The sequence below is a fragment of the Aspergillus brunneoviolaceus genome, assembly GCF_003184695.1.
Source record: "Aspergillus brunneoviolaceus CBS 621.78 unplaced genomic scaffold BO95scaffold_83, whole genome shotgun sequence".
Taxonomy (NCBI): Eukaryota; Fungi; Ascomycota; class Eurotiomycetes; order Eurotiales; family Aspergillaceae; genus Aspergillus; species Aspergillus brunneoviolaceus.
The window spans coordinates 15759-41626 of NW_020290813.1; the positions used below are offsets into that span (position 1 = coordinate 15759).

Consider the following 25868-nt stretch of genomic DNA (forward strand, 5'->3'; position numbering starts at 1 on the left):
ATTTAATTAGATATTTTTTTTAAATTTTTTAAGCTTTAATATCGGATTTAAAATAGTTATAATTATATAAATATAATCTTCTGTCTGATAGATATAATAATAATATTTTTAAAATTTTTAATATATATTCTATAAGTTTTTAAGAATTTTTTTTTTTTAGAATACCCGCTTTTTTATTAGTCGGTTAATTAAGTAATCTAAATAATTAAAAAGATTATTATAAATATTATAAATTTTATAAATAGTAGGCCTACTGTTCTTAGATAGATAGAATATAAAAAAAAAAAGAAATATAGAAGCTTAAAAAGATATTTTATCTATTTTTATTTAGTTATAATAAAATAAAAATAATTAATATTATTATAATTATAGTATTAAATAAAACTCTTAATTACTTAATAAAAATTAAATATCCGGTAAATTATAAGATAGATTAAGTTCCAGTAAGTTTTATAGTTAAAAAGAAAATAATAAACTAAGTTTAATTTAAGTTATTAAATAAACTAGAATTTTTTATAGTATTAAGAACTTATATTTATAAATTATATAATCTTCCGAATCTATAATCAAAAATTAGTAAAATTAGTTATTATTAAAAAAAAATCTTTAAGACCTGTTTGTAAAAGACTAATTTAAACAGTTTTTATTATAGATAAAAGAAGCTTTTTATATTAGTCTTTTATAAATAATTTTTAGAATATATTTTTCTAAGAATTTTTAAAATATTAGAAGAGGCTTTAAAACTTTTATTATAAATTTTTTATATATATTTAACAGTACTGTTTGAGGCTTTAATCCGAAGTTTTTATAAAAAAATATTAATTATAAGCTAAATTATATAAATAAAATAGAATATATAATACTAGCTTTAAATAATTATTATAAAATTAAGATAAAATAAAGTATTATAAAACTAGATGCTTTAGCTAAGCTAAGTTTAAAGTTTAGATAAGATTATATTAAATATTAAACTATTATTACTAGTATTATCAGTTGTTATATCTAATAACCGATGGGATAGATTATATTTATATAAAACTAATAAAATAATTATAGCTAGATTTTTATTAATATAAGATCTAGATATCAGTCGGAAGTCTAGTAGAATTTTATAATAATTTATATTTTTTATTAAAAAATATCTAGTTAAAATAAGAAATAGTTTTTAATTAAGACTAGTCCAGCAGTCTACTATAATTAATATTTATTTAGTATCTAAAAATTTTAATAATAGCTGTATATATATATTTTTTAATAACTCTAAAAGATGTTTTTTAATCTATACTTAATTAAAAAAACTTGGTTTTCAGTAGAAAAATAAAGCTGTAAAATTAATTATTTATTTAAATTAAATATACTCGATAATTCGGAATAGTAGATAATAGATAATTATAAAGTATAAGATTTAATTTTAAAAGTTCTGTTTATTATAGACTACAGAGGCCTAAAAAAAATAATAATTAAAAAAGATTTATTTTTAAAAAATAAATAAATATTTATAATAGTTTTTTATTTAGTATCTGGCTAATTGTTCGCTTGAATACTACTAATAATATTTTTTTTTTATAATTTTTATAAAAATAGTAGCTTATAGAACTAGTTTCTAAGTTTTTAATTTTTAGATATTATAAGATATAAAGACATGTAGTATAGTAAATATAAAAAATTCTATTAGAAAATAATATATTTTTTTAAAAACTATTTTATATTATTAATATCTTTTTTTAACTAAAGTAAAATAGCAGTTTTTAAGCTTATATACAGATTTTAAAAAAGATTATCTTCTACTATTAATTTTAAAAAGTAGAGAGTTTTTTTTTATAAGTTAGATATAAAATAATCTTCCGATTCTTCGCAACGCGTGTAATCTGGAGATTTAAAAAAAAAAAAAAAAATTTGGCTTAAAAAGCTTATTTTAATTAAAATATTATTATAATTTATAAAAATCTAAAAAATAAAAAAAGAAAGCTTGATAATATCTTCTAAAAATAAACTAGATAATTATAATTAATTTATAATTCTAAGACTATTCTGCAAATAATAGATATAGAAAAATAAAAGTAGAAAATTCTGTAAAAACAGTTTATTTTATTTTGAAATATATTTTTATATAAATATAATTTATTATATTTTAAATACAGTTAAAGCGTCTGCTGTATTTTATTTATTTTAAAAAATCTAGTAAGCAGAAAATTATATCTTAAGCCTAGAGTTATAAAAATTAGATTAATTAAATTAATTAGATTGCTTTTATATTAATAAAAAAAATCTAAAAAAGACTTTTATAAAATCTTCTAAGAGATATAGTACCTAGTATTTAATTAGATAATTATTAGAAAGTATAGTTGCCGAGAAAAATTATATAAATAATATTATATAAATATTATAATATAGTTTTAATTCTTCTAATTTATCTGCTTAATCTGTTTAATCTGTTTAATTTATTTAATCTATTTAATCTACTTAATCTATTTAATCTATTTAATTTACTTAACCTGCTTAACCTGCTTAACCTATTTAATCTACTTAATTTATTTAATTTATTTAATCTGTTTAATCTGCTGAATCTGCTGCTTCTAACTACTTATTATATAATTCTAAATTTACTTAAAAATCTTTTTATTTTTAAATTTTTTTATAGTTCTTTAAGCTATGTCTTGTTTATAAACCTAAGAATAGTCTAACTAAATAGCTAGTTAAAAATAAAAGAATAAATTATTAAAATACTGTTAATCTGTTGTTTATTTTATTATTTTATTTATTATTATCTGTATCTGCCAGCCCGCAACTTAACAGCAGGTTTTTTTTTAAATTTAATTTATAATATAAATAATTCAGCTTTTTTAGATAAAAAATAAAAATATAATAGATTATCTAAACTAAAGTAAAAAGAAGAATAATAAAACAGAAATAATATATTTATTTTTAATAATCTAACTAATAATAAATATACAGTTTTTCAGCTATTATATAGTATAACTAAGATGTATAATCTAAACCAAGCTATAATTATATATATTTATATATATTTCTTACTGTAAGAATAATAGTTTTATAAAAAATTAAAATTTATTAATACTACTAGGATTTTCTGATTAATTTTTTTAGATAGAGATAAAAAAGATACTAATACTTCTTTTAGTTATTATTTTCTAATTTAAAAAGCTTATTTCTGTATATTTTTAGATAATAGTTAAAATAGTCAGATTAATAACTATTTAATCTAGATATATTTTAACTGTATTAGAATCTAAATAGATATAGCAGAAGAATCTTAGTACTAAAAACAGTTAAAATAATTAATCGCCTGTTTTTTAGTTATACTGCAGTCAGATATAAAAATTTTCTTAACCTGGTCATAACCTGGCGGTCAGGTATAAAAATTCTAATTAACCTGACCTGACCTGGCTGTTAGCCACTCTAGCTGAGTCCGAAGTTCAAATAAGATTATACTAAATATTAAACCATTATTACTAATATTATTAGTTGTTATATCTAATAACCGATAGGACAGGTTGTATTTATATAAAACTAATAAAATAATTATAGCTAGATTCTTACTAGTATAAGATTTAGATACCGGTCGGAAGCCCAATAGAACTTTATAATAATTTATATTTTTTATTAAAAAATATCTAATTAAAATAAAAAATATTTTTTAATTAGAATTAATCTAGTAGTTTACTGCAACTAATATTCTTTTAATATCTAAGAATTTTAATAACAGCTGTATATATATATTTTTTAATAATTCTAAAAAATATTCTTTAATCTGCGCTTAATTAGAAAAACTTAGTTTTCGGCAGAAAAATAAAACTATAAGATTAATTATTTATTTAAATTAAATATATTCGACAGTTCGGAATAGTAGGCGATAGATAATTATAAAGTATAGAACTTGATTCTAAAAGTTCTATTTATTATAAACTATAAAGGCCTAGAGAAAATAATAATTAGAAAAGATTTATATTAAAAAAACAAATAAATATTTATAATAATTCTTTATTTAGTATTTAACTGATTATTTGTTTAGATATTACTAATAGTATTTTCTTCTTATAACTTTTATAAAAATAATAGCTTATAAAACTAGTTTCTAAGTTTTTAATTCCCGGGTATTATAGGATATAAAGACAGATAATATAGTAGATATAAAAAATTTTATTAAAAAATAATATATTTTTTTAAAAACTATTTTATATTATTAATGTCTTCTTCTAACTGAAGTAAAATAGCAGTTTTTAAACTTATATACAGACTTTAAAACAGATTATCTTCTACTATTAATTTTAAAAAATAGAATATTTTTTTTATAAGTTAAATATAAAATAATCTTTTGATTCTTTATAACGCGCGTAATCTGGAGATTTAAAAAAAAAGAAAAGATCTGGTTTAAAAAACTTATCTTAGTTTAAGTATTATTATAGTTTATAAATATTTAAGAAACAGAAAAAAAGAACTTAATAATATTCTCTAAAAATAAGCTAAATAACTATAATTAACTTATAATTCTAAGACTATTCTGCAAGTAATAGATATAGAAAAAAAAATAGAAAATTCTATAAAAACAGTTTATTTTATTTTAAAATATATTTTTATATAAATATAATCTATTATATTTTAAATACAGCTAAGATGCTTGCTGTATCTTATTTATTTTAGTTAATTAGATTAATCAGATTAGTCAGATTATTTTAATATTTATAGAAAAGGTTTAAAAAAGGCTTATATAAAGCTCTTTATAAAAAATATAATATCTATAAAAATTATTTAAATAATTAAAAACTAATCTATTTAGTGCTAAAATACAAGAATTTTAAGTATAAAAAAAGAAAGAAAAAAGAAAGAAAATATAAAAAAACTTTAGAATATATATTATTATTACGCGGGGAAGTCGGTTAAACTAAATAAATAAAATAAAATTAATATAATTAATAATAGATCTTTGGAATATTTAAAGTTAAAAAGATTAAACAGATTAAAAAAATTAACTGGATAAAAAAAATAAAAAAGATTAATTAGATTAAAAGAATAAAAATAGTAAACTATTCTTATAGTATCTAGTATTTAATAAGATAATTATTAAAAAATATAATTACCGAAAAAAACTATATAAATAATATTATACAGATTTTTTTTTAAGTTTAATTTATTATACAGATAATTCAGCTCTTTTAGATAAAAATAAGAATATAATAAACTATCTAAGCTAAAATAAAATAAAAATAATAAAATAAAAATAGTATATTTATTTTTAATAGTCTAATTATTAGTAAATATATAGTTTTTCTAATATTATATTATATTATAATTAAAGTATACAGCTTAAACCGAGCTATAATTATATATTTTTATATATATTTCTTACTATAAGAACTATAATTTTATAAAAAACTAAATTTTATTAATACTATTAAAAATCTCTGATTAATTTTTTAAGATAAAGATAAAAAAGATATTAATATTTTTCTTAATTATTTTTTTCTGATTTTAAAAGCTTATTTCTATATATTTTTAAATAATAGTTAAGATAATTAGATTAATAACTACTTAATCTAAATATATCTTAACTGTATTAAAGCCCAAATAGATATAGCAAGCAGATTTTAATATTAAAAATAATTAAAATAGTTAACTGTTTCTTTTTTAGCTATACCGTAGTCAGATATAAAAATTTTCTTAACCTGGTTATAACCTGGCGGTCAGGTATAAAAATTCCAATTAACCTGACCTGACCTGGCTGTTAGCCACTCTAGTTATTAGAGTTAAATTAATATAAATAATAAGCTAAATAAAAAAATAACTATAAATCCTTTTATATATAATTTTTTTAATATTAATAATTCTAATAAGGCCTCTAATACAGCTTAAAAAATAAAATAAAAAAATAAGCTTAATTCAGAATTTAAAAAAACTGTTAAAAAATATATCTAATTTTTTTTTTATTTTTTTTCTAATTAGTTCTTAAACTTAGTTTCTTATTATAAAAAGAATATTATTATTTAATTTTATTTATTTATTTATTAAATAAGACTAATCCTATGCTTAAGCTATATTTAGTATATATATATTTTAATATCTAATATTATTATTATTAAGTTACAGTTCTGTTAAGCAGCTTTTTAATTTAGACTATTAGATTAATTTTCTAACTAAAATTAATAGAATATTTTTAAAAATATTAGATTATTAGATATTAATCTGTTTATTAAAGCTAATTTTATATCTAAGCTGTATTATATATATATTTTTATATTTAATATTATTATTATTAAATTATAGTTCTAATATTTTCTAATCCAGCTCTATAAGATTAAAAAAACTAATAATAAAATTATTAATCTTAATATAATATATCTATAATATCTGTTTATAAAAAAGTTAATAATAAATATCAGCTGATATTTAATCTTTTTTTAGATTAATAAAAAATATTTTTTTAAAATTAAAAATTTTAATATCTAACTTTATTATAACTCGCGCTCCGGTATCTATATAATATATATAAAAAATTTTATAAAATAAGCTATACTAAAATTATTAAAATTTTTTATTAGAATATAACTATTTACTACTGTATTTATTTTAGTTTTATTTATATATATTTTTATTATTATTATTTTTTTTTTAGAGACTTTTAATAATAGTATATTTTTAATAAATTTCTACAGATTTTTAAGACTATTAAGATTAAAAATACTAATATTATCTGCTGTTTTTATATTAAATAGCTTTTTACTAAGAATTTTAAGTTTTTTTTATTTTATTATTTTATTAAGTCTAATAAGAAGCTATATACTTATTTTTATTTTTTTATTTTTATATAAATATAAGAATTTAGACGTAAAGAAGTAAAATATAAAAATAAATAACTATATTATAGCTATAATATACATGAAAAATATAAATTATACAAAAAATAAAATATATATTTATAACTTAAAAAATAAAATAAATAGTTTTTATATCTTTTTAATAGTTCTCTGTAGTAATTTTTTTAAATTATTTTATAAAAATATTAAGATTATTTTTTTTAACTTTATATCGAAAAGATAAGTTTTTAGAAAAATATACTATAATATATAAGTGGAATAAATAGACTTCTTCTAAATATTATAATTAAAAAAAATATAATAACTATTTTTAATACTGCTTACTAATAATACTAAGTACTTAATAGTAATTAATAACTTAAAAATATTTTTATACTTTTTTAATTACTAATACTACTATTTAGTATATTAAAATATATAAATATATCTTAATCTTAATTAATAGTATAATACTATAAGTCTATCTTCTAAATATACTATAAGATATTTATAAATATATCTTATATTTATTTTTTCTATTTTTAAATTAATATTTATAATTCTTAAACTTAATATTTTATTAATATTTTTATAATAATATATTTTTACTGATTTTATAATAGTAATTTAACTTGTATTATTATTATTATATAGTCTATTAAAAAAAAAGTTTAATTCTATTTCTTTATAAATTCTATTTTTTTTTTTAGTAGATATTATACTACTAGTAATCTTTTTCTTTTATTCTATTATTTTAAGTTTTTTAGTTGCTTTATATATTAATTTTTTTTATAGTTAAAAATATATTTTAAATAAAAGAATCGGGTTTTTATATTCTTTATTAGTTTAATAGTCTAAAAATTAAAATATCTAATTAAACAGCTTTACTAAGTATATTTTTTTTTATTATATCTATAATTTAACTAACTTTTTATTTATTTAAAAACTAAGACTTTTTATTTATTTAATAAACAGAAATTTAATAGTAAGAATATTCTAGTATTAGACTAATACTAAGTTTTTTTTTTATTAATATTCTATATATTGCTAATAATTTAATATATAATAAACTTAGATGTCTTTCTTAATAATATTTTTCTTAATAATATATTCTTTAATAATATATTTCTTAATAATATTTTTTTAATAATATCTTTCTTAATAATATCTTTTTTAATAATATCTTTTTTAATAATATTTTTTTTAATAATATCTTTTTTAATAATATTTTTCTTAATAATATCTCTCTTAATAATATCTTTCTTGATAATATTTTTTTAATAATATCTTTTTTAATAATATCTTTCTTAATAATATTTTTTTTAATAATATTTTTTTTAATAATATTTTTCTTAATAATACCTCTCTTAATAATACTAATAATATTTATTTAACAGAAATATATATATTTTAAAATAGATTATATTTTCTTTTAAAATATTCTTCTTATTTTAAGCCTATAATAAATAAAAATCTGTTAAATTAATTTTTTATAAATAGTTTTTAATTTTATTTATAGATTTTTTATCTGATTTTTTTTTATTTTTAGAATCTGGGCTTTTAATACAAAGATTTTTTAAAAATACTATACTAGCTTAATAGAAATATTCTAATTACTTAATAATTTTTTAATTTAAATTTTTTTAAAAAAGCTGGACACTCTTAAACAAGCTATTAAAAGATTTTTATTTTTTTTTTAACTAAAAAATATAAAGTTAATATTAATCTAATAATATAGTTTTTTTCTTAATTATTATCTAAAGAAGATCTTGCTAAGAAAATTCTAAAAAAATTTTAGATTATATAAAATCTTTTAGAGCTGTTTTACTATATTCTATTATTTTAGTTTAGCCAGAAAAAGCTATATTTTAAAATAATTAAATATTTTAATAATCTAATTAAGCTCTAGTATTCTTATATATAGAGATTCTTTTTAGTAACTATATTTAATAAATATATATTTTTTTTAATAAAAATCTATTACTACTAGATAATTTTATTTAGATAAATTATAAGATACTCTAGGATTATAAAATTTCTATTTAATATAATCAGATTATTTTTATAAAACTTAATAAATAAATATTTTTTTCTACTAGTAATTAGATTATTTTAACTATATAATTAATATTAGAATAATATTAACTATCTAGACTTTATAAAAACTATTTTAATCTTTTTAAATTAGATTATAACTATTTTTACTTTTTAGTTAAATATTAAAAGTATCTAAAAATCTTAGTATTATTAGTCTTAAAATAAATTAATTTTATACTTTTTTATTAGATTATTCTAAATAATAATTTAATTATTATTTTTTATATACTTTATCTATCTATTTATAAGTTTTAATAATATATTAAGATATATTTTTTTCAAGCAGAGTTAAAAATCAAATATTATAAATATAAGTACTTCTAGTAGTTATTTAAGTAATCTAATATTTAATTAAGTTTATTTTTACTATTTATTAATAATTTTGGAGTATATTAAAATATATATAAAGCTTTAAAAACTTTTTATCTTATTTTAGTAGAATTAATTTATTAGAAATAATATTATTTTAATAATTTTTTTATTTTAATACTAGGTTCTTATAATATAAAAATAAAAGATAATATTTAGATATTTTAAAAAAAGATCTAGACTTTTTTTTAAGAATTCTATATATATCTTTATAAAATATATATAGTTATTATTATATTTATTATTATATTTATTAGTAATATATTCTAATAAATAAAAAATTCTAGTACTTAAAGCTATAGTACTAAGTTTAGATATTATATCTACTATTATCTAAAAAATAGTAGATATAACTTAAAGTTTAACTTTCTTTTATATAGTTAGTATTATTTTAAGATTAAATTATTCCGAAAATATATAAAAAGTCTTTTTTTATTTATTAAATAGATTTAGTTTTTTAATTTAAAAATATATTATCTTATCTATTACTACTTAAATTACTTGTACTATTATTAAATCTTATTTTTAATTAACTATATAATATTTTTTATTTAAATTAAAAGAGTTTTAGTCTCTGTTTTTAAAACTTTATATTTTAAATTTTAGATCTAAAAAATATAAAGAAATACTCTGTAGTACTTCAGAAAATTATTAGATTTATTTATTAATTTTATTTACTAGTATTTAAATATCTTTAGATATAAATATTATTTAAATTTAAATAAATATTTATTCTATTTCTGCTAGTCTTATAATATAAGACTAATAAAACTTAGTTTTATTAAAAATATTTTAAATATACTTTAGTTTTACTTCTAATATTTTATTTGTAAATTAAACTAAGTTTATTATTAAAATATATTATTTAGATTTATACTATTATTATTTAAAAAATTTCAGCAACTTTAATATACTATATTATTCTAATTTTAATAATATTCTAATTTATTATATACAGTTAAAAAGCTTTTTAGTATTTTATTATAATTATTTTATTACTTAAATCTTAAAATCTGAAAAGATTTATATCTGATAATAATATATTTTATTTTTTATAATATAGATAACTAGCTAACTATTTATAAATAAATTACTAGTTTTAAAAAATAAATAGCTCCGAAATCTTGTTATTCTAAATATTTATATTAAAATATATTTTCTATTATTTACTATAAAGTATAAACTATTAATAAACTATAATATATTAAGCAGAAAATAGAAATATAAATAAATATAAAATAATTTTTTTACTATCTAAAATCTTAACTCTAATTATTTTTATTTTTATTTTTAGAATTTATAAAATCTAGACAAATTAGATCTCGCTATATAATCTTATAATCTATTTTTTTGAAATAGATCGGATTTGATAGTTTCTATAACTTAGATTTAATAATATTTAAAATTATAATTTTTTTATTTAAATTTAATTAATCTTAAAACTCTGCCAGCTATATTTATAGTTTTTAAATTATTATATTCTACTAAATAAATATAATTCTATAATTAAAAAATATATTCTGTTTAAATAACTTGATTTTAGAAGACTAAAAATCTACTTAATAAATTAAATTTTTAAAATATTTCTATTAATATATTTAACAGAGTATTTTTAGAGTATTCTAATCTAGTATAATAATATAATACTATTTTTTTAGAATTATATTAAGATTTTTAAATAGTTAGTTTATGATTTTTTATATTTTTTATATTATATTTATTAATATTTATTAGTTCTTATCTACTTTATAGTTAATTATTTATTTAATATTATTCTACTTTATTTTATCTTTCTTGTAGAATTATATACTATTTTAATTATTAATATTTTATATTTCTTCTTATAAAATCTTTATAAGTAATTTAAAAAGATTCTTTATTAGTACTTTTTTATTTTAAATATTTAAGTAAATAGGCTCTAATAAGCTCTGATTCTAATATTAAAAAAATATTTATATTAGATTTTTTACAGAAATCTGTTTATATTTTTTTAATTTTAACAGTTTTAATATAGTATATATAGAATATTAACTTTATATAAAATATTATAAAAATTTCTATTATTTTTATATTTTAAAATATTATTTTATATATTTAAAAATCTTAATAATATTATTATTACTTCTTAACCTATAGTTAAAGAATAGAAAAATAACTAATTTAATATAGAAATAAACCATAAGAAATTTCTATAATATTTAAGATAACTGTTAATATTAGAATTAATTATTAAGTAATCTATTTTTAATACTAGTTATATATAGTTCTGTAATATACTCTTTCTATTATATAATAATATTTATTATTTTAAGACTATTTTTTACTACTATAACTATATTCTAACTATACTATAACTATATTATAACTGTATCACAACTATATAATAACCAATAATCACTCTTTATAACTAAATACTACTATTATTAACAGTAGAAAAGGCTCTATACAGACCCCCTTGGCCTGCTATGTACTAGAATCATGCTCTTCCTCACGCAACACCGCTGACAGTTGACCAAAAAATATGCCGATCTTGGCTCTTGTCTACCCCAAATACTAAATGTCATCCATCTAGATTCATACTGGGTCCAAGAAATGGCTCTCCATAAACATCATTGACTGTCTAACCAACTGCCCGAGCATCTCCAACCTCGCATACTGTGCGTCTATGAGCACCCACTCCACCTCTTGCTAGTTCCACCTTACCATGGGCCGCTGCCACTAGAGTAAAAGCTCCCTCAAAATTTGTTGCAGCATTCGAAAATAGCGATGATGCATCTCTGGCGTATCGAGACAAAGAGCTAGTGGTCTGGTCTGCAGCCAAGCAATGTACCGGAACCCTTTAGGAAAAGGTACCGCCCTGCAATCCCTGGGCATAACAAACAAGACGAGACACCATTGGGTGTGAGGCTTCGAATTGCTGGGCGCATCTCTCGTATCTAGGCTACTTCGTCTGGTTTATGCGCCCTGGTCGCAGGGACAACATTCCTCAGCTCCACGCTCGAATTCCTGTCACGGGCAACCACATACCGAATGGCTCTAGCTGTGGAGATGCTCCTGACAGACCCCGGTCTTCAACCATCTGCAGACCTCTATAAAGAGATCAATGTAGTCGCCTGCTCGTTTCTCTTCCACCGCCAGTCAGACCCGCTTGGCCGCTCCCCTATCCTTCCATCAGCCCTAGTGAAGCCACCCGACAGAACACCAGAAAATGGCATCCCAGCCCACCAGCCTTCCCCAGCTTCTCTGCTTAGCACTGCCTCTATTTGGCCTGCTCACCCAGGCAGCCCCTAACAAACCGACCTCTTCTCCCAACAGCCAGCTGGAACCCCGCGGGGGCTCGCCCGACCAAGACGGGATCCAAAACTACCCGCCCAGCTGCCAAAACCCCTGCGACGGGGTGACCCCCAACGCGACGGACCCCGTCTCTGGATCCTACTACTGCTCGTACTGCATCTGCAACAACCGCCTGTTGGGCCCCGCCAACTTTGAGCCCGCCAGCAACTTCACCGACTTCTTCATCGACTGGAAACCTCTGGACAGCCAATGCCCGCGGGACTGGCTCTGCACCTGGTCCAACTTCACCGCGGGGCCGTACCTCAACACGCAGTATTACTACCCCCAGAACGATGGGTTCAAAGGGTGCCCCGAGAATGTCACGCTGGAGGTGGGCACGCGAGTCGATCGTTTCGGGTCCCCACGCGGCGGGTACCTGGCCACGCCCGAGACCTCCTTCGCGCAACGCTCGATCCCGCCTAGCAATTTGAACATCTTCAACGATAGTACGCTGTACAACTACTGGCAGTATGAGGTGCGGCGACCCTTCTGGGCCTTTTATGGCGAGGTGCTGCCGTGGTTTGGTCAGCCCGGTGGTGGGGAGCAGTGGTATGTTCCCGCGGGATTGGGACCGCTGATCGACAATGGAACCCTGGTGCTGGTGGCGGCCAAGACTTATGAGGACGATGGGTCGGATGAGGAGGACAGGGCGGCCGCATGGATGCAGGCTGAGGACGCGGTTGTGATGGGCGAGAACGAGATGTACCATTAGACTGAGGTGATTGGGCGCTTCATCTAGGAGGTTGAATGTGGTTGAGTGGGATCTGCAGGGACTGGTCTTTCGGACAGGGTGTTTGGACAATCATCATATTGGATGCCATTGAGAGTTCTAACAGGATGGTGAAAGCGCGAGCAGTGATTGAAGACTCTACCCCTACCATTTTAAATCCAATTACCGTCCACACCGACCACAGACGCCCGAATGCTGACGGACGGCTGCTGCGAGGCATTCGTCGGCCGCCGAGCTCGTACCTTCGTGACTGAGAAACGTCTCCCCAGCCCAGGGAGGTTCTTCGTCTCTTCTGAGGGCATGCGAATTGTCTCCTCCAGACGAAGCACCACCTCCACCGCCTTGTCATCCTCGATCACCTTGGGATGACGATTGGCAAAGTAGCGGGCATACTTGAACAGCGACCAGTAGCAACTGGCCACATTGATCAGAAACAAGACAATCTTGTAGGGCATGTAGTAGACAAGTAAGCAAGTCCAGCTGACAGACTCCTTCTTCTTGCGCAGGTGAATGAGGTTGAAGAGGACAACATTGAGGAAGTATAAGCCGTTGGTGGCGCCCAGCATGATCCCGCAGAAGGCCGGCCGCACCGCGAAGGAGATGGGCAGCATAAAGGGCGCCACAAGATAGAGGAGCGTTTCGTACACCTTTTTGATCGCCATTAGCTGAAAGTCTTGCGTGGCTCGGGCAAGGCAAAATCGCGGCTTACCTCCTGAAAGACGAACACTTTGGCTCCCAGCTCCCACCAGCCTAGGTTCCAATTACACAGAATATACTTCATGTTGAAGTACATCCCGTTGACGAAGAAGAAGTTCCAACGCATGAAGCGTTGTTTGAAGATGGTCATCTCGCCAAACCCTCCGCGAGAGCCACCACTGCTGAAGAACACCGCCGATGGAGTTTCGGTCTCGACAAACACCGCCGAGCACATGGTGATGCGCCCGCCCAGCCGGCGACAGCTATCCCCAAAGAACCAGTCCTCCGACACTGAGAAGCCGGGATGATCATGGAATGTCTGTTTGAGAAAGTCCGTGCGCCACAAGGAGATGGCGCCGTGTGGGAATGTAGCACTGCCCAGAACACCCGCGAAGGCGCGCTGCAGACCCGAGATCTTGTACTCCAAGTCCTGTGCCTGCTGGCAAAACGTCCCTCGCGATGATCCAGGCCCGACGCTCTTGATAGTATACCCGATGCACTGTACGCGTCCTTTCAACCGGTCACTCACGACCGGGAAATTGGCCGGCAGAGCGCAATCGTCGTCGATCAGCAACACGTTGGGAAAGTGCTTGGCCGCATAGCAGCCTACAAACTGGGCGATGATCTTGCTTCCGACCGGACACCACAGATGATTCACTCCGTACGGACGACAAACTTCCTCAGTGTTGTCTAGTGGCTCCGGAGCGTTTCCGTTGGCAATCACGAAAATGTTCTGGGGTGGGAAGATGCGCAGGGCTGCTTCCAAGGTAGGTCCAATGATGTTTGCCGACTAGTAACAGGGAATAAGTAGGGCTGTGGCCTGGGCTGTCTTCCGGTTGTGTTCTAGATTGGGGCCTTCTAGCTTCTCTGGTGCTGCAGGAGGATCCTTTTCGAAAGAGACGAGCAAGGGTTCGAAGGCATAGCTAGCCAGAAAGAGAGAGCGTTAGTGATTTTCCACAATTCCACCACTGACTCAACCAGGATACGTACAAAAACGCAACTCCTATCGTAATCGCCCAACCGCCCTGAATCACAAATTTGAAGCGCACCACATAATATATCCACCAGGCTGCACCCTTCCAGAGTGGAATACCAACGAGGACAAAGTAGATGAATGCTATCAGGAGCAGGTAGACAGCATATTCGAACAACACCTGAGCCCAGTATTTCCGTTGTAATGCGGCACGCCGCTCTTTGGCTTTCTGGTAGATATGATAGATGCTATGTCGTGCTGCCTGTCGCGCTGTACGGGGCCGAGTTCCGGTTTCGATGCGAGAGATTCGGTAGCTTTGGGGACGTGGTGGAAGAGGCCATGCGCCATCCCGGGTTCCGGGAACCGAATTGGAAGCTCCCAAACCGTCCCTTGGTTGGATATCGTGTGGGAATTGAACACCTTCATCGGCAATCTGCTCATTGACCTGAACTGGGTGTTCTGGTGAACGTGCCCCTTCAGCACCGGCATCAAAGTCCGGACGCGGGGAGAAGCATGGTGATTGGATTTCAGTGATGCTGCTCAGCTCGGATACACCCAGCGGTTCGCTCAGACGTCGAGTATTCGCCATTGTTCTAATTTTTGGGGGTTGGTGGCCGCTAATAGTCGCTGAGCGCCGCAGACGTCCGAATTTCCTTTCAAATGCGGCTGTCTGAATTGCCTGCTGAATAGGGCCCTGCTTTGATCGATCACAATGCGAGCTGTTCCACAGATGATTCGATGGTGTTGTTGAAGCCAGTAAATGGGCAGGAATAACCACATCCTCAACCACGGACACGCGAGTACTTGAAGGAGGCATTGATCCAACGTTCCGGGATGACCACTGCGTTCCTGGAGCCGGGGGAGAAGGCTTACCGGGCTGTATAAATTGCACACATCATGAGAAGGCGTGTCTCGCTTTCTACGGCACAGTCCAGACCGTGGACAAGCAGGGCCCGGTTCCTGAACAAGGCGTCATGTTCTGGGCCTCAAGTCTGTTTGTCGGTGCCGGTAAAGTTTTGGCTCAGCTGATTTGGCATTTTCTCAGGCGCAAAGTGGACGGGGTGCGCAATTCCTGGAGGGCCGGACAGCAGTCGTCATCTCACAACTACAAGATCTGGTAGCGTAGATGAAGAGTGGGAACCAATACAGAAATAGAACTAGTCTAATCTTAGCTTTGAAGCTAGTATGCGAACATGATTGCCTGGGCCCGACTCGCTTGCTATACTTTGTACATGTGGGGTCTTGGTGTGAGGACCATCCATCTCGGCTTCGGGGGGGAGGGCGGGGGGGTTGCTTCAGATTGTGTATCATTGGCATGAACCGAGTGATGAACCACATTCGTCCTCGTGGTCTCACGACCGCAATCAACGATAACGGGCTGCGTTTTGTCGCGTATATGCCCGGTCAAAACAGCGTGAAGCGTAGGTTGAGGTAAGAAGTATAAGGGGAGAAGATGAAGGATGACCCAAAGCGGAAAGAAAAAAATAAGCGCCGCGGCAACCACGGATGGCATTACGTAACCCACGGCCATTTTCAGGAACCTTTTGAGGCCTCGTCATCATGGATCAACTTTCCATAATTGCTAGGCTCCCATTGGATTGCTCCATCATAGGCTGGCTATCTAGTTGGAATGTCATTTCCAATCAGTGGATTGGGTGGATTTGAGGCAGAGTCAAGGCTTTGGAACAGTAACGGGTGGCTGTTACACCTGCCTGTCAAAATCCAGGAACCTTCCATCTACAACATTCAACATTCATATGCCTTTGACACTCCGACTCCGGCGTGCCATTCGTTCTCAACTGCTTATTCCTGGCTGTCAATGAATTTTGAGAGTATGTGATCTTTCAAAAGCATGACCTTGTGCTCCCAAAGAATAACATGAGCAGACCGGGCTGCTACTTGCAGTCCACCAAATCGGGCTCGTAGGGCAAAGGTTCGTCACCCACGTATCCACAGTGGGTACAATCCAACCTACGTACTTACGAAGCATTGGAGAAGGTAGCGAAGACAAAGTTTGGGGAGGTGTGAGTTGCAGCACGTGCGGGAACCGCAATGAGAATGACGACGAAGGCACCGAGGCTGGTCCAAAGACACGCATTGCCGACGAAGGACAAGGTTCGTCCGTAGATATTAAAGAAGAAACAGAAGAGATTGACGACCTGGTATGCTACCAGCGTGTACCAAGGTTTTATTTTTCTACATTTGTCAGAAACTTTGTCCGGGCTTTTGGAGGAGAAAGGACATACAGTGCTGGATGGGACAGGATTTAAGACCCTACACAGGCCGATGCAACACCCGATGCAACACTGGCAGAGCTTTTAAATACAGGCTGCTCGTCAGCATATTGCTCAATCACAGACGGGAAAACATAAACCCAGAGCACAACTAACGCAAAGATTGACCCCGACCAGGCCAGCCAGCCGGTGATGGAGGAGGCAAGTCGAGCGTATTTGCGAGGGATCAGCTCCCTGGCCCAGAACGACTGTCCAGCAGCATTTGGCATGGCACTGACCAGTTCCGAAAGAGTTGCCGCCACGGCTGTGGAGACCAGGGCCAGCAAAATGCCCCCATAGACGAGTAAGGCTGACCCTCCGGAGTTGATGCCAGTTACCAGAGAGGCAGACACTCCCCACCACGAATTGGTCAGAGAATATGCTGCACCCAGCACCGATAGCACCTAGTACTTTCGCTCCATCGGCTGTGAGTACCCCATCTCCTCGAGGCGCTGTGTGTCTGCATCCCTCACGGGTTTCCCCTCTTGAACTCGTGGCTTGGAGGCATGGGGATCGCTTGGGGCTACGTCGCCCGATTTCTTGACCTGAACCATTTGGATTGAGGAGGGATCTGGCAGAGATGATGGTCCTGCGTTGGGAGCAGAGCAGGACGGGAAGTTGGGGGCTACGTCGCTCCAAGATATAGGGTCCACCGGCCAGCTGCCCCCCCGACCCGGGCCATTCCGCGCGTGACCCTATTGAACACAGCCTTTTGAGGCTGGTTGAATGAGCAGCTCCAACCTGGCCAGTCTATCGCATTACTCTTCGATTGACACTGGGCATGGTCACTGTGAAAGATATACAAGTATTTCCTACTACGATTCCTTTCCCCGCTCTTCCCCACATTCTCCGCATTTCGGTGCAGCTCAATGGAGACATTGAGATCTCCACAATTGCTCTGTTGGTTGAGCGAGAAAGCTTCGGCATAATTGACAAATGACAGGTTCCTCTGGCTTGCATCCGGGGTTTGCCAGCTGTCGAAGATAGGCGCTTCGGCACTCTTCTGCCCTAACAGCACCAATCAACCCACCAACGATCTTCCACCATCGTCACCGTCACCGAAACGCAACAGTCCTCTCCCCTTCCCATTTCCCCATGACACCTCAATGACACCACCCTTCCAAGAGAAGAGAAAAAGGATTGCTGGGACTCGGACTGACTCCAGACCTGCCTATGGCGGGACACCACCGACGATCTGCTGCCTGCCGCTACTGTCCCAACCAGCAATGATGCTGCCAAGCGGTGCTTTCCGGCATGTTACCCCCCGTTCAATGGCTCAATCATGAATTCTGTGGTGTTCTAGCAGGTGAAGGTGAAGGCGCGATGAAGGTCACGTGGCAGCCCCCTCCCCAACAGGTGTGAGTGAGCAAGGGTAGTAATCCTGTGACTCGCAGAGACAGACAGTCATTTTAGGCATGTCTTGTCCTACGCTCATAGCTATGGCTATTCTCACTGACCCTGTTTGAGGGTATAAAATAGCATTCCCAGGGTGTTGAGATGCCCTTGGCTCCCCTTTCACACCGGGCGGTGAAGGGCGGCAAGTGTGAGTCATTTCTGCTTCTTTTCGTGAGTGTTTATTCCGTACTTTGTTTACTCTGTTAGTACTTATCTACTTTATCATTACAAGACAGTCACCAAACACTCATCATGCTAACTCTCACCCTGGTCACTGGGAATAGGCACAAGATCTCTGAGCTCAATGCAATCTTAGGCAGCTCAGTCACCTTGAGTTCAGTCGACCTCGATCTGCCCGAGATTCAAGGCACCGTGGTAGAGATCACCCGGGAAAAATGCCGTGTGGCCGCCGAGAAGGTACCCCGAAGTGGTCGAACTTTGACTGGCGCAAACTGACCCCATTCAATAGATTGCTGGTCCAGTCCTAGTCGAGGACTCTGCGCTGGAAATGCATGCTCTGAACCGTCTGCCGGGACCTTATGTGTTTGTCCGCCCTGTATTTCTGTTGTGCTTGAGTAGGAAAGGCTGACTGATGGGTGTGTTGCGACTAATACAGCAAAGCTTTTGTGGAGAGCGTCGGCAACGAGGGTCTCTACAAGATGCTTGCTGCTTTTGAGGATAAGACCGCAGAGGCCGTTTGTACCATAGGCTATTCGCCAGGACCAGGGGCGGAGCCAATCCTCTTCCAGGGTAGGCTATTGGTGAGTACTGCACTACTACCCTGGGATCATATCGCTTGGCAATTCACTCATCTCGACCAGGGCAAGATAGTTCCCGCGAGGGGGGCCTCCTCATTTGGTAGGCTTGGTCTTCAATTGGCATGTCCCGGTCACTAACAGCAATTCAGGGTGGGAACCCATCTTCGAATATGACGGGGAGACATTGGCCGAGATGGATGTGGACAAAAAGGTAAGAACAACTAGAACGTCGCATGATGGCACCGTCTTGCTCACACAGTACATAGAATGGACTGTCTCATCGATTCAACGCCGCGCAGAAGTTGAGCGAGTGGTTGAAACAGAATGAAGGGACGTTATAGTGTAAGCGACCCAGCTTTGCCTTGGTCTTCGCAAATCGTGATCCACCCCGAAAGGATCTAATGCTCATATGCGTGCACCAGCCATATATAACTTATAAACAAGCAGCCCGTCCCCAATCGATAGAATAGAATTTCGATGTTCCAATTCGGTCAAGTGCCAAACATACCTAGCTTTCTACCATCGATTAAAAGTAGAATGAAGGACCCAGGCCGGTTCCACGTTATTGCTACACCATGTGGGCTTCCAAGGCAAACTCCTCCCGCTATACATCTGACAAAAGCTTGATACCTGCGCTCAAATCCTTCGCCAGTGCAGCCGCAGACGTCGATCGGATGTAGAACATACCCTGGCGCTTCGGGCTAGGAGAGAACAATGACACTTTCGTAACCTGCACTCCATGTTCCAGAGCCCTCGACACGATCCGAATTTCCTTTTCGGCCGGAAAAGCCTTCACATTGAAGTCGATTGTCGTCTGGTGGCGAAGCAAGGGATGCTGGCGATAAACGAGCTGCAGCCAGAGAAACATCCCATACTGGGGACAATTCCAGGACACAAGTCCGCGAGGAAGATACTTTTCACAAGCCCGCAACAGCATATCACGACGTAACTGGTACTGCCGTGAGAGATTCGACAACCACAACAAAAAGCCTTCGTGACCCCACGTCTCATCGAGCAACTTCCAAAGCATGAGCTGAGTCGGCCCATTGATTCCCACCGTCGAGACCTCCTGGTAGGCCACAAATTTGCGAATGACCTGCGATGAGGCAGTCACCCACCCGGCACGAAGACCAGGGGCCAGGATCTTGGATGTTGAATCTAAGCGGACAACGCGACCAGATCGATCGATCGAGAGATAGGATGGGACTGCTTGCGCCTGAAACCTGTCGATGGCGGTGAGCACGCTATCACCTCCATTGCCCTGCCCATTGAGCTCGTCGTCAAACTGCATGCCCAGACGCAGAAAGTGATATGGGTCATCTTCGATGACAATCAGGTCGTGCGTTTCCGCAATCTGATAGATCAGATCTGTTCCCGTCTAGCCAGACCCTGAGTAACCCCGGTCTGGTTTTGCCCGGTGGGGATCGTGTACAAGACACGGGGCTTGGAGGAAGCCGAGGTGTCCCATATTCGTAATATCTCGTCCAAGGCATCCGGGCGCAGTCCTTCTGCATCCATGGCCACTCCCTGCACTCGGATGCCCTGCAGACCTGCTCCTTCCACGGCGGTATAGCACTCAGTCAGAACAGTATCTCCTCGGTTGCAGAAGATCGGATAGGCGATGTCCAAGGCAGACGTCGAGCTGCACGCAAGACATACGACCCAGTCGGAGTACCGCGGTCGATGCATCATCTCTACGTGTTCTGTAAAGAATCGGAGTAGGTGTTGTACTCAAAGAACAATGGCATATATGATCTTCGAAAGCGATGCTTCCTTGTCGCAAACTGTGCTCTTGAGATAGCCTTGTCGTTGGACCAGCTCAATGACCTGCAGCTAGTACTTCAGTCGAGAACCTCATCGTTCGTTCGTACATGGCAGGCGATCAGAGTCAGTACATCTTTCCCATCCGGGCAATACCTGTTCCTTTGCACGTACAGGACTCAGGCTATCAGTATTGGAGACGACTTGGGGATGGTATTGCGTCAATATTTGGTCTCGGTGCATCAGACCAACGGTCTGGAGCGGAATGCCCCTGTTTTTCTCCAAGAGCTGCGTCGAACTGCATGCGAATCTTCTCCGCCGATAAGAACATGGCCATTTTCCTCGGTCGGCCTCCGCGGATGCCACGCCATTTCTGCGACTTTCAGATCCCTTCGGCTCCTGCGGACACCAGCCACTGGGATCTGTCTTCAGACCCAAGTGACATCACTCCCGATTGGAGCCCAGCAGCTGTCCCTCTTATGTGGCTGAGTCACTTGCTGGTCTGCGTTGTGTGCAAGCCTCAAGGAAGATATCTTATACCTGCAACGCGACAAGAAGAGCGACGAGTTCCAGCAGCAAGTCCGGTATTTCCGTTCATCGGCATGAAGCGTATAAGAGCCTTACTAATCTTGCTGGTATTCTACAAGCACAAGCTGGGAGATTGTGGGATGAGCACCCGCGACAGTTCCGGTTGGAGGAAAGCCTGAAGGAGACCACAAAAGACGGTGTTGAGAGGGACTCTCTCGCCAGCGCCCAGCTCAATCACTTGCATGTCCTGTTTCTGCTTCGTCTTGTGGTCCTATCCTCTCCTCCCACCCCCAGTCAGGAGCTTGTAACCCTCGCCGAGCAAATTTTGGCCACTGTTGTCGCATTAATGATGGTGCGCGACCAGCTCACAAATTCGGGCACAAGTCCGACGTGGAAGGTATGAGGCGGATCGATGAGCAGCGTCTAGTAGAACATAAACTGACTCAGGTCTGTCAAATCGTGCATTATGGCCTTCCTGCCGCGGGCATCATTCTCTTAGCCGTGTTGAATCAACGTTGTTCGTCCGCTCCGGTCCCGACCCCTCGGCCACGGGCGATCCAGAATCTGACTCTTTTGGCTGCGGAGCTGTCAGGTGGATCAGTGGTGCAACTGCAAGACCCAAATTATGATCTGATCTCCAAGGTATTATCCAGGATTTCATTACAGCGGGTGCATTGCGGCATTGCGGGGACCAGGAGTGCCGTCTCCCCGCACCACGACCCTCGCCGACTGGGAAGAATTTCAAAGCCAGCTCTCGTGGGACCTGGACCTTGGGTTCTGGCAGAATCTGGCCGATACCCCATTTTTGGGAGACCAAACGAGCACCTCAGCCTGTTTCAAGGAATGAGCAGGGAGATCCATGATACGTAGGCAAGACACTAACCGAAAAGAGAAATGATGTTGCCTGCCGTGAATGGGCCTCATGACGACATCATAGTGATGTCTTTTCAAAAACCCCTCCCCGTAGGGCTGAACAAAGTCTTTCTTGGCTTTTAAGCTTGGCTGCGATCGCCATGGGTTTATTTGCCCATCGCTTCCGTCCCTGAATAACTGTCTTCATCATCCATGGCTTCCTCCCGGTCAGTGCCTGTCCTTGATCACCTCCCTGAGCATCTCCGTCTTGGCGCGTGTTACTGATGAACAACTCACAGAATTCGACATGATCCTAACTGGTCCGCCCGCCAAGGTCTGGCTGGCTCATTCCTAAAACTCTTCCTTCGGACCTACACGGCCTGTCACTTCAAATGGCCCATTTCACTGAAGCCACACCATGAGGGGGAGCGATTTGTGGTGATCGATCCCGCCAACACCCACTTTTACACAGGCGTTGCAGTGGATCAAGAAGTCAAGCCGGAGGCCGTCGGGGCCACGTGGTTTCCTGAACCTTGCGTTGGCGTCACCTCCATTCCCGATGGGCAATACGTCGTCCTTCATCTTCACGGCGGCTCGTACGTGCTGGGTGATGGACGCACCTCCTCCTGCAACTTCCTCGCGAAGACACTTCTCACCCACACACCGGCCAGTCACATCTTGTGCTTACAATACCGACTCGCCTGCTACCCGACTGGCCGATTCCCGGCCCAGCTACAGGATACCCTCGCTGCGTATGTCTACCTCATTCACACCCTACAGATCCCTCCATCCCGCATCGTGCTATCCGGCGATAGCTCAGGGGGACATCTTGCGCTGGCCCTGCTGCGCTACATCGTCGAGTACGACGACCCGTCCCGACTCCCACCTCCACAGTGCAGCTGGCTCTGGTCGCCATGGTGCGATGTCCCCGCCGCAGTGGACCCGGACAGTTGGACCCAAAGCGAGAACTACGGCACCGAGTACATCCCAGGCTCCTTTCCCACCTGGGGCGCCCGGCAATTCCTGCGCGACCTGGCCATCACGGAGACGGTGGAGCGGTACGTGGCACCCATCCACCATCCGTTCATACTCCCCTCGCCCGTGTTGATCATCACGGGAGGTCGTGAGGTTCTGTTCCCTGATCACCAGGGGCTGGTCCGACGGTTCCAGGAATTAGCCGGCAAGGATTCACAGATTGAGCTCGTGGTGGAAGAGAAGGTGCCTCACGACGTCCTCATGATTGGCTGGATTATGAGGTTCCATCAGGAAGCGGAGGCTTGTGCTCGACAAGCGGGGGAGTTTGTGCGGCGCGTGGGGGCCGCAGAGAGGTCTGGGGTGACAGAGCAGGCACGGTGATGACTGCAACGATCAGAATGGAGCGTTGAATGTACTATCATGTAGCTTGAAGAATTTACACCAGCAATCGAGTACCCAGCGCAACGGGAAAGTAAGCCCCGGGGCATAGTCGGCCGTAAGCCGGACCATTCTCCGTGACATGTTGGTCCTATTAGCGCCGCCGAACCCCGCTTCCCAGCCTTCTTGTCACCGTTGTGCGGCAGTGAGAGCACCAAGTGGAATTTCAATGCACAGTGCACGGCGGAGAAAGCCCATAAGCCACCACCGTAAAGGTCCGAATGGCATATATCTCAACCGTCAGCTCGGGCCCTCGCATCGTGGTCCTTGAGCCCAGCCTAAAGGTGTGGGAGCGCCGGAGTCCGGAGTTTTCCAAGTGCGCCCCACCGTTCGCTCCTGCAGACTGCTGCGGATGCTTATGGGTACCGCGGGAAGGGGAGCTGACGCGGTCTGTAGGATAACGTTTGTACTGTACCTGTTCACTTTCAGGGCCGTTGAATGAGGTTGCATCGCTGAGGTGTAGAAGAAGCTCATTCTGACGTCAATATAAGCAGCCGCTTCTCTCCCTGACAAGCTCAAAACTCATTCTTCATGGCAGTACGTAGCCAATTCAAGCCTTGAATACGAGGCAGTTCTATCGGTGTTTGCTCATCCTGCTGTTCCTGCTCCGTCCGAGTCGTCCTCGAATGCACCCTGTGGTGCGGGCTGAGATAAGCACTAAATGGACCCTAATCTGTTTCTTGACCAAATTCCGGAGCGAAGCCCGTTTCGAGCCATCTCAAGTCCTGCAGGATCGTCGGACCTTCGAGAGAGGGATTTGTAGTTCCTGACAAATTTCAGATCCCAGTTAATAATGCGCGGAGACCATGTCGGCACCTTGAGTATCAGCCTCATGTTGCTGTATATAAAGATGGTTCAATGCGATGAATGAGCAGTCGACAAGTTGCTGGAGCATTCCTCGCGGTTCAAGATGCAATTCACCTCGGCCATTCTCCTGATTGCTGGCTTGTGCACCTCGGTGCATAGCCAGGGCTTTGCGGACGATTGCACCGATATCTATCTCCTGGAAAATTGGCTGGTGGGCACTTGTCCGACCAGCGACGGGAGTGGAACTATCACCAGTAGTGTCTATCTCCCCAACAAGATCACCAACAGCGAAGCCACGCTAGCGGTATGTTCCTCCTCTTCCTCTTTCTGGGGTAACTCTGGTCGTCAGGGCTTGTGCTGACCTACTGCTATCAGTGGAAAACCGAGTAAGTTCATCGTCCTGCCCCATGCGTCGACGCCGAGTATTGAGTCCCGTAGCGGTGCGTATTCGCAGTCCTGCAGCGAATGCATCCTGCTCGATGAGGGAGCGACTCTGCAATGCTACTGCAAGTCCACCTATGCGGCGAACAGCAAGAACACGACCTTGAACCTGGGTAAGAGATCTTCTCCAGCCGAAGATTGCTCCGTGCTGATAGTGCCGCAGAGGAGCACATCGCCAACTACGATGGACATCTGCTCTCCAACCTGACCGGCAGTGTCACCTCCATCCCGGCCGACTCGTCCTGGCCGATCCCCTCCGACTTCGAGGTGCAGCTGCAGGTCTCCAGCCTGAACAACAACTGCTCGACGATCGGGGGGTATCTGACTCTCAACGATCCGCAGGCCTGCTACTATCTCAACCTGGGGGTGGAGTACTACTGGTACGCGGCGACGACGGTCAACAACCTGGGGTGGAAGATTGTGGCGTACCACGACAGCACGTGCAGCGGGGAGGCCGTGGGCACGTTTACGCCGGAGAATGTCGACACTTGCCTCACCTTTGAGGATGGAGTCTCCGGCTTTGCCGTCATTCCGCTGTGGAATGCCGACTGATTCACTGTTTGATGTGGTTGATGTGTTTGGAGTGTTTGCTGTGTTTGCTGTTTTGGTAGTCAGTCGGGTGGGAGCGGA

General features: G+C 36.1%; 8 protein-coding genes across 8 annotated transcripts; 5 read left to right on the forward strand and 3 right to left on the reverse strand.

Annotated features, from left to right (window-relative positions):
• Nucleotides 1-12235: 12235 nt before the first annotated feature.
• On the forward strand, nt 12236-13323 carry BO95DRAFT_507150 (TNT domain-containing protein; the record flags this gene model as incomplete). Its single annotated transcript, XM_025591234.1, has 2 exons — nt 12236-12248; nt 12629-13323. The coding sequence occupies 2 exons, from the start codon at nt 12236-12238 to the stop codon at nt 13321-13323; spliced, it is 708 nt and encodes a 235-aa protein (XP_025437692.1).
• A 45-nt stretch (nt 13324-13368) lies between these two features.
• On the reverse strand, nt 13369-16063 carry BO95DRAFT_507154 (glycosyl transferase). Its single transcript, XM_025591235.1, has 5 exons — nt 15512-16063; nt 15028-15460; nt 14836-14960; nt 14051-14793; nt 13369-13988 (listed from the first exon to the last, which is right to left on the reverse strand). Exons 1-5 carry the CDS (start codon nt 15825-15827, stop codon nt 13494-13496), a joined length of 2112 nt encoding a protein of 703 aa, XP_025437693.1. The 5' UTR covers nt 15828-16063; the 3' UTR covers nt 13369-13493.
• A 1213-nt stretch (nt 16064-17276) lies between these two features.
• Nucleotides 17277-17837, reverse strand: BO95DRAFT_468032 (uncharacterized protein; the record flags this gene model as incomplete). The annotated part of the gene is made up of 2 exons (XM_025589334.1): nt 17277-17687; nt 17757-17837. The coding sequence occupies 2 exons, from the start codon at nt 17835-17837 to the stop codon at nt 17277-17279; spliced, it is 492 nt and encodes a 163-aa protein (XP_025437694.1).
• A 1093-nt stretch (nt 17838-18930) lies between these two features.
• On the forward strand, nt 18931-19777 carry BO95DRAFT_373674 (non-canonical purine NTP pyrophosphatase; the record flags this gene model as incomplete). The annotated part of the gene is made up of 6 exons (XM_025583067.1): nt 18931-19095; nt 19148-19221; nt 19295-19439; nt 19500-19536; nt 19586-19647; nt 19703-19777. 6 exons carry the CDS (start codon nt 18931-18933, stop codon nt 19775-19777), a joined length of 558 nt encoding a protein of 185 aa, XP_025437695.1.
• BO95DRAFT_518115 (PLP-dependent transferase) lies at nt 19704-21125 on the reverse strand (the record flags this gene model as incomplete). Its single annotated transcript, XM_025591947.1, has 2 exons — nt 19704-20790; nt 20835-21125. 2 exons carry the CDS (start codon nt 21123-21125, stop codon nt 20041-20043), a joined length of 1041 nt encoding a protein of 346 aa, XP_025437696.1. The 3' UTR covers nt 19704-20040.
• An 889-nt stretch (nt 21126-22014) lies between these two features.
• Nucleotides 22015-22866, forward strand: BO95DRAFT_275540 (uncharacterized protein). Its single transcript, XM_025581613.1, has one exon. It carries the CDS (start codon nt 22125-22127, stop codon nt 22593-22595), a length of 471 nt encoding a protein of 156 aa, XP_025437697.1. The 5' UTR covers nt 22015-22124; the 3' UTR covers nt 22596-22866.
• Nucleotides 22716-23956, forward strand: BO95DRAFT_398767 (alpha/beta hydrolase). Its single transcript, XM_025583809.1, has 2 exons — nt 22716-22804; nt 22877-23956. Exons 1-2 carry the CDS (start codon nt 22791-22793, stop codon nt 23931-23933), a joined length of 1071 nt encoding a protein of 356 aa, XP_025437698.1. The 5' UTR covers nt 22716-22790; the 3' UTR covers nt 23934-23956.
• A 700-nt stretch (nt 23957-24656) lies between these two features.
• BO95DRAFT_423151 (uncharacterized protein) lies at nt 24657-25790 on the forward strand (the record flags this gene model as incomplete). Its single annotated transcript, XM_025584616.1, has 2 exons — nt 24657-25101; nt 25404-25790. Exons 1-2 carry the CDS (start codon nt 24901-24903, stop codon nt 25788-25790), a joined length of 588 nt encoding a protein of 195 aa, XP_025437699.1. The 5' UTR covers nt 24657-24900.
• Between the last annotated feature and the right edge of the window lie 78 nt (nt 25791-25868).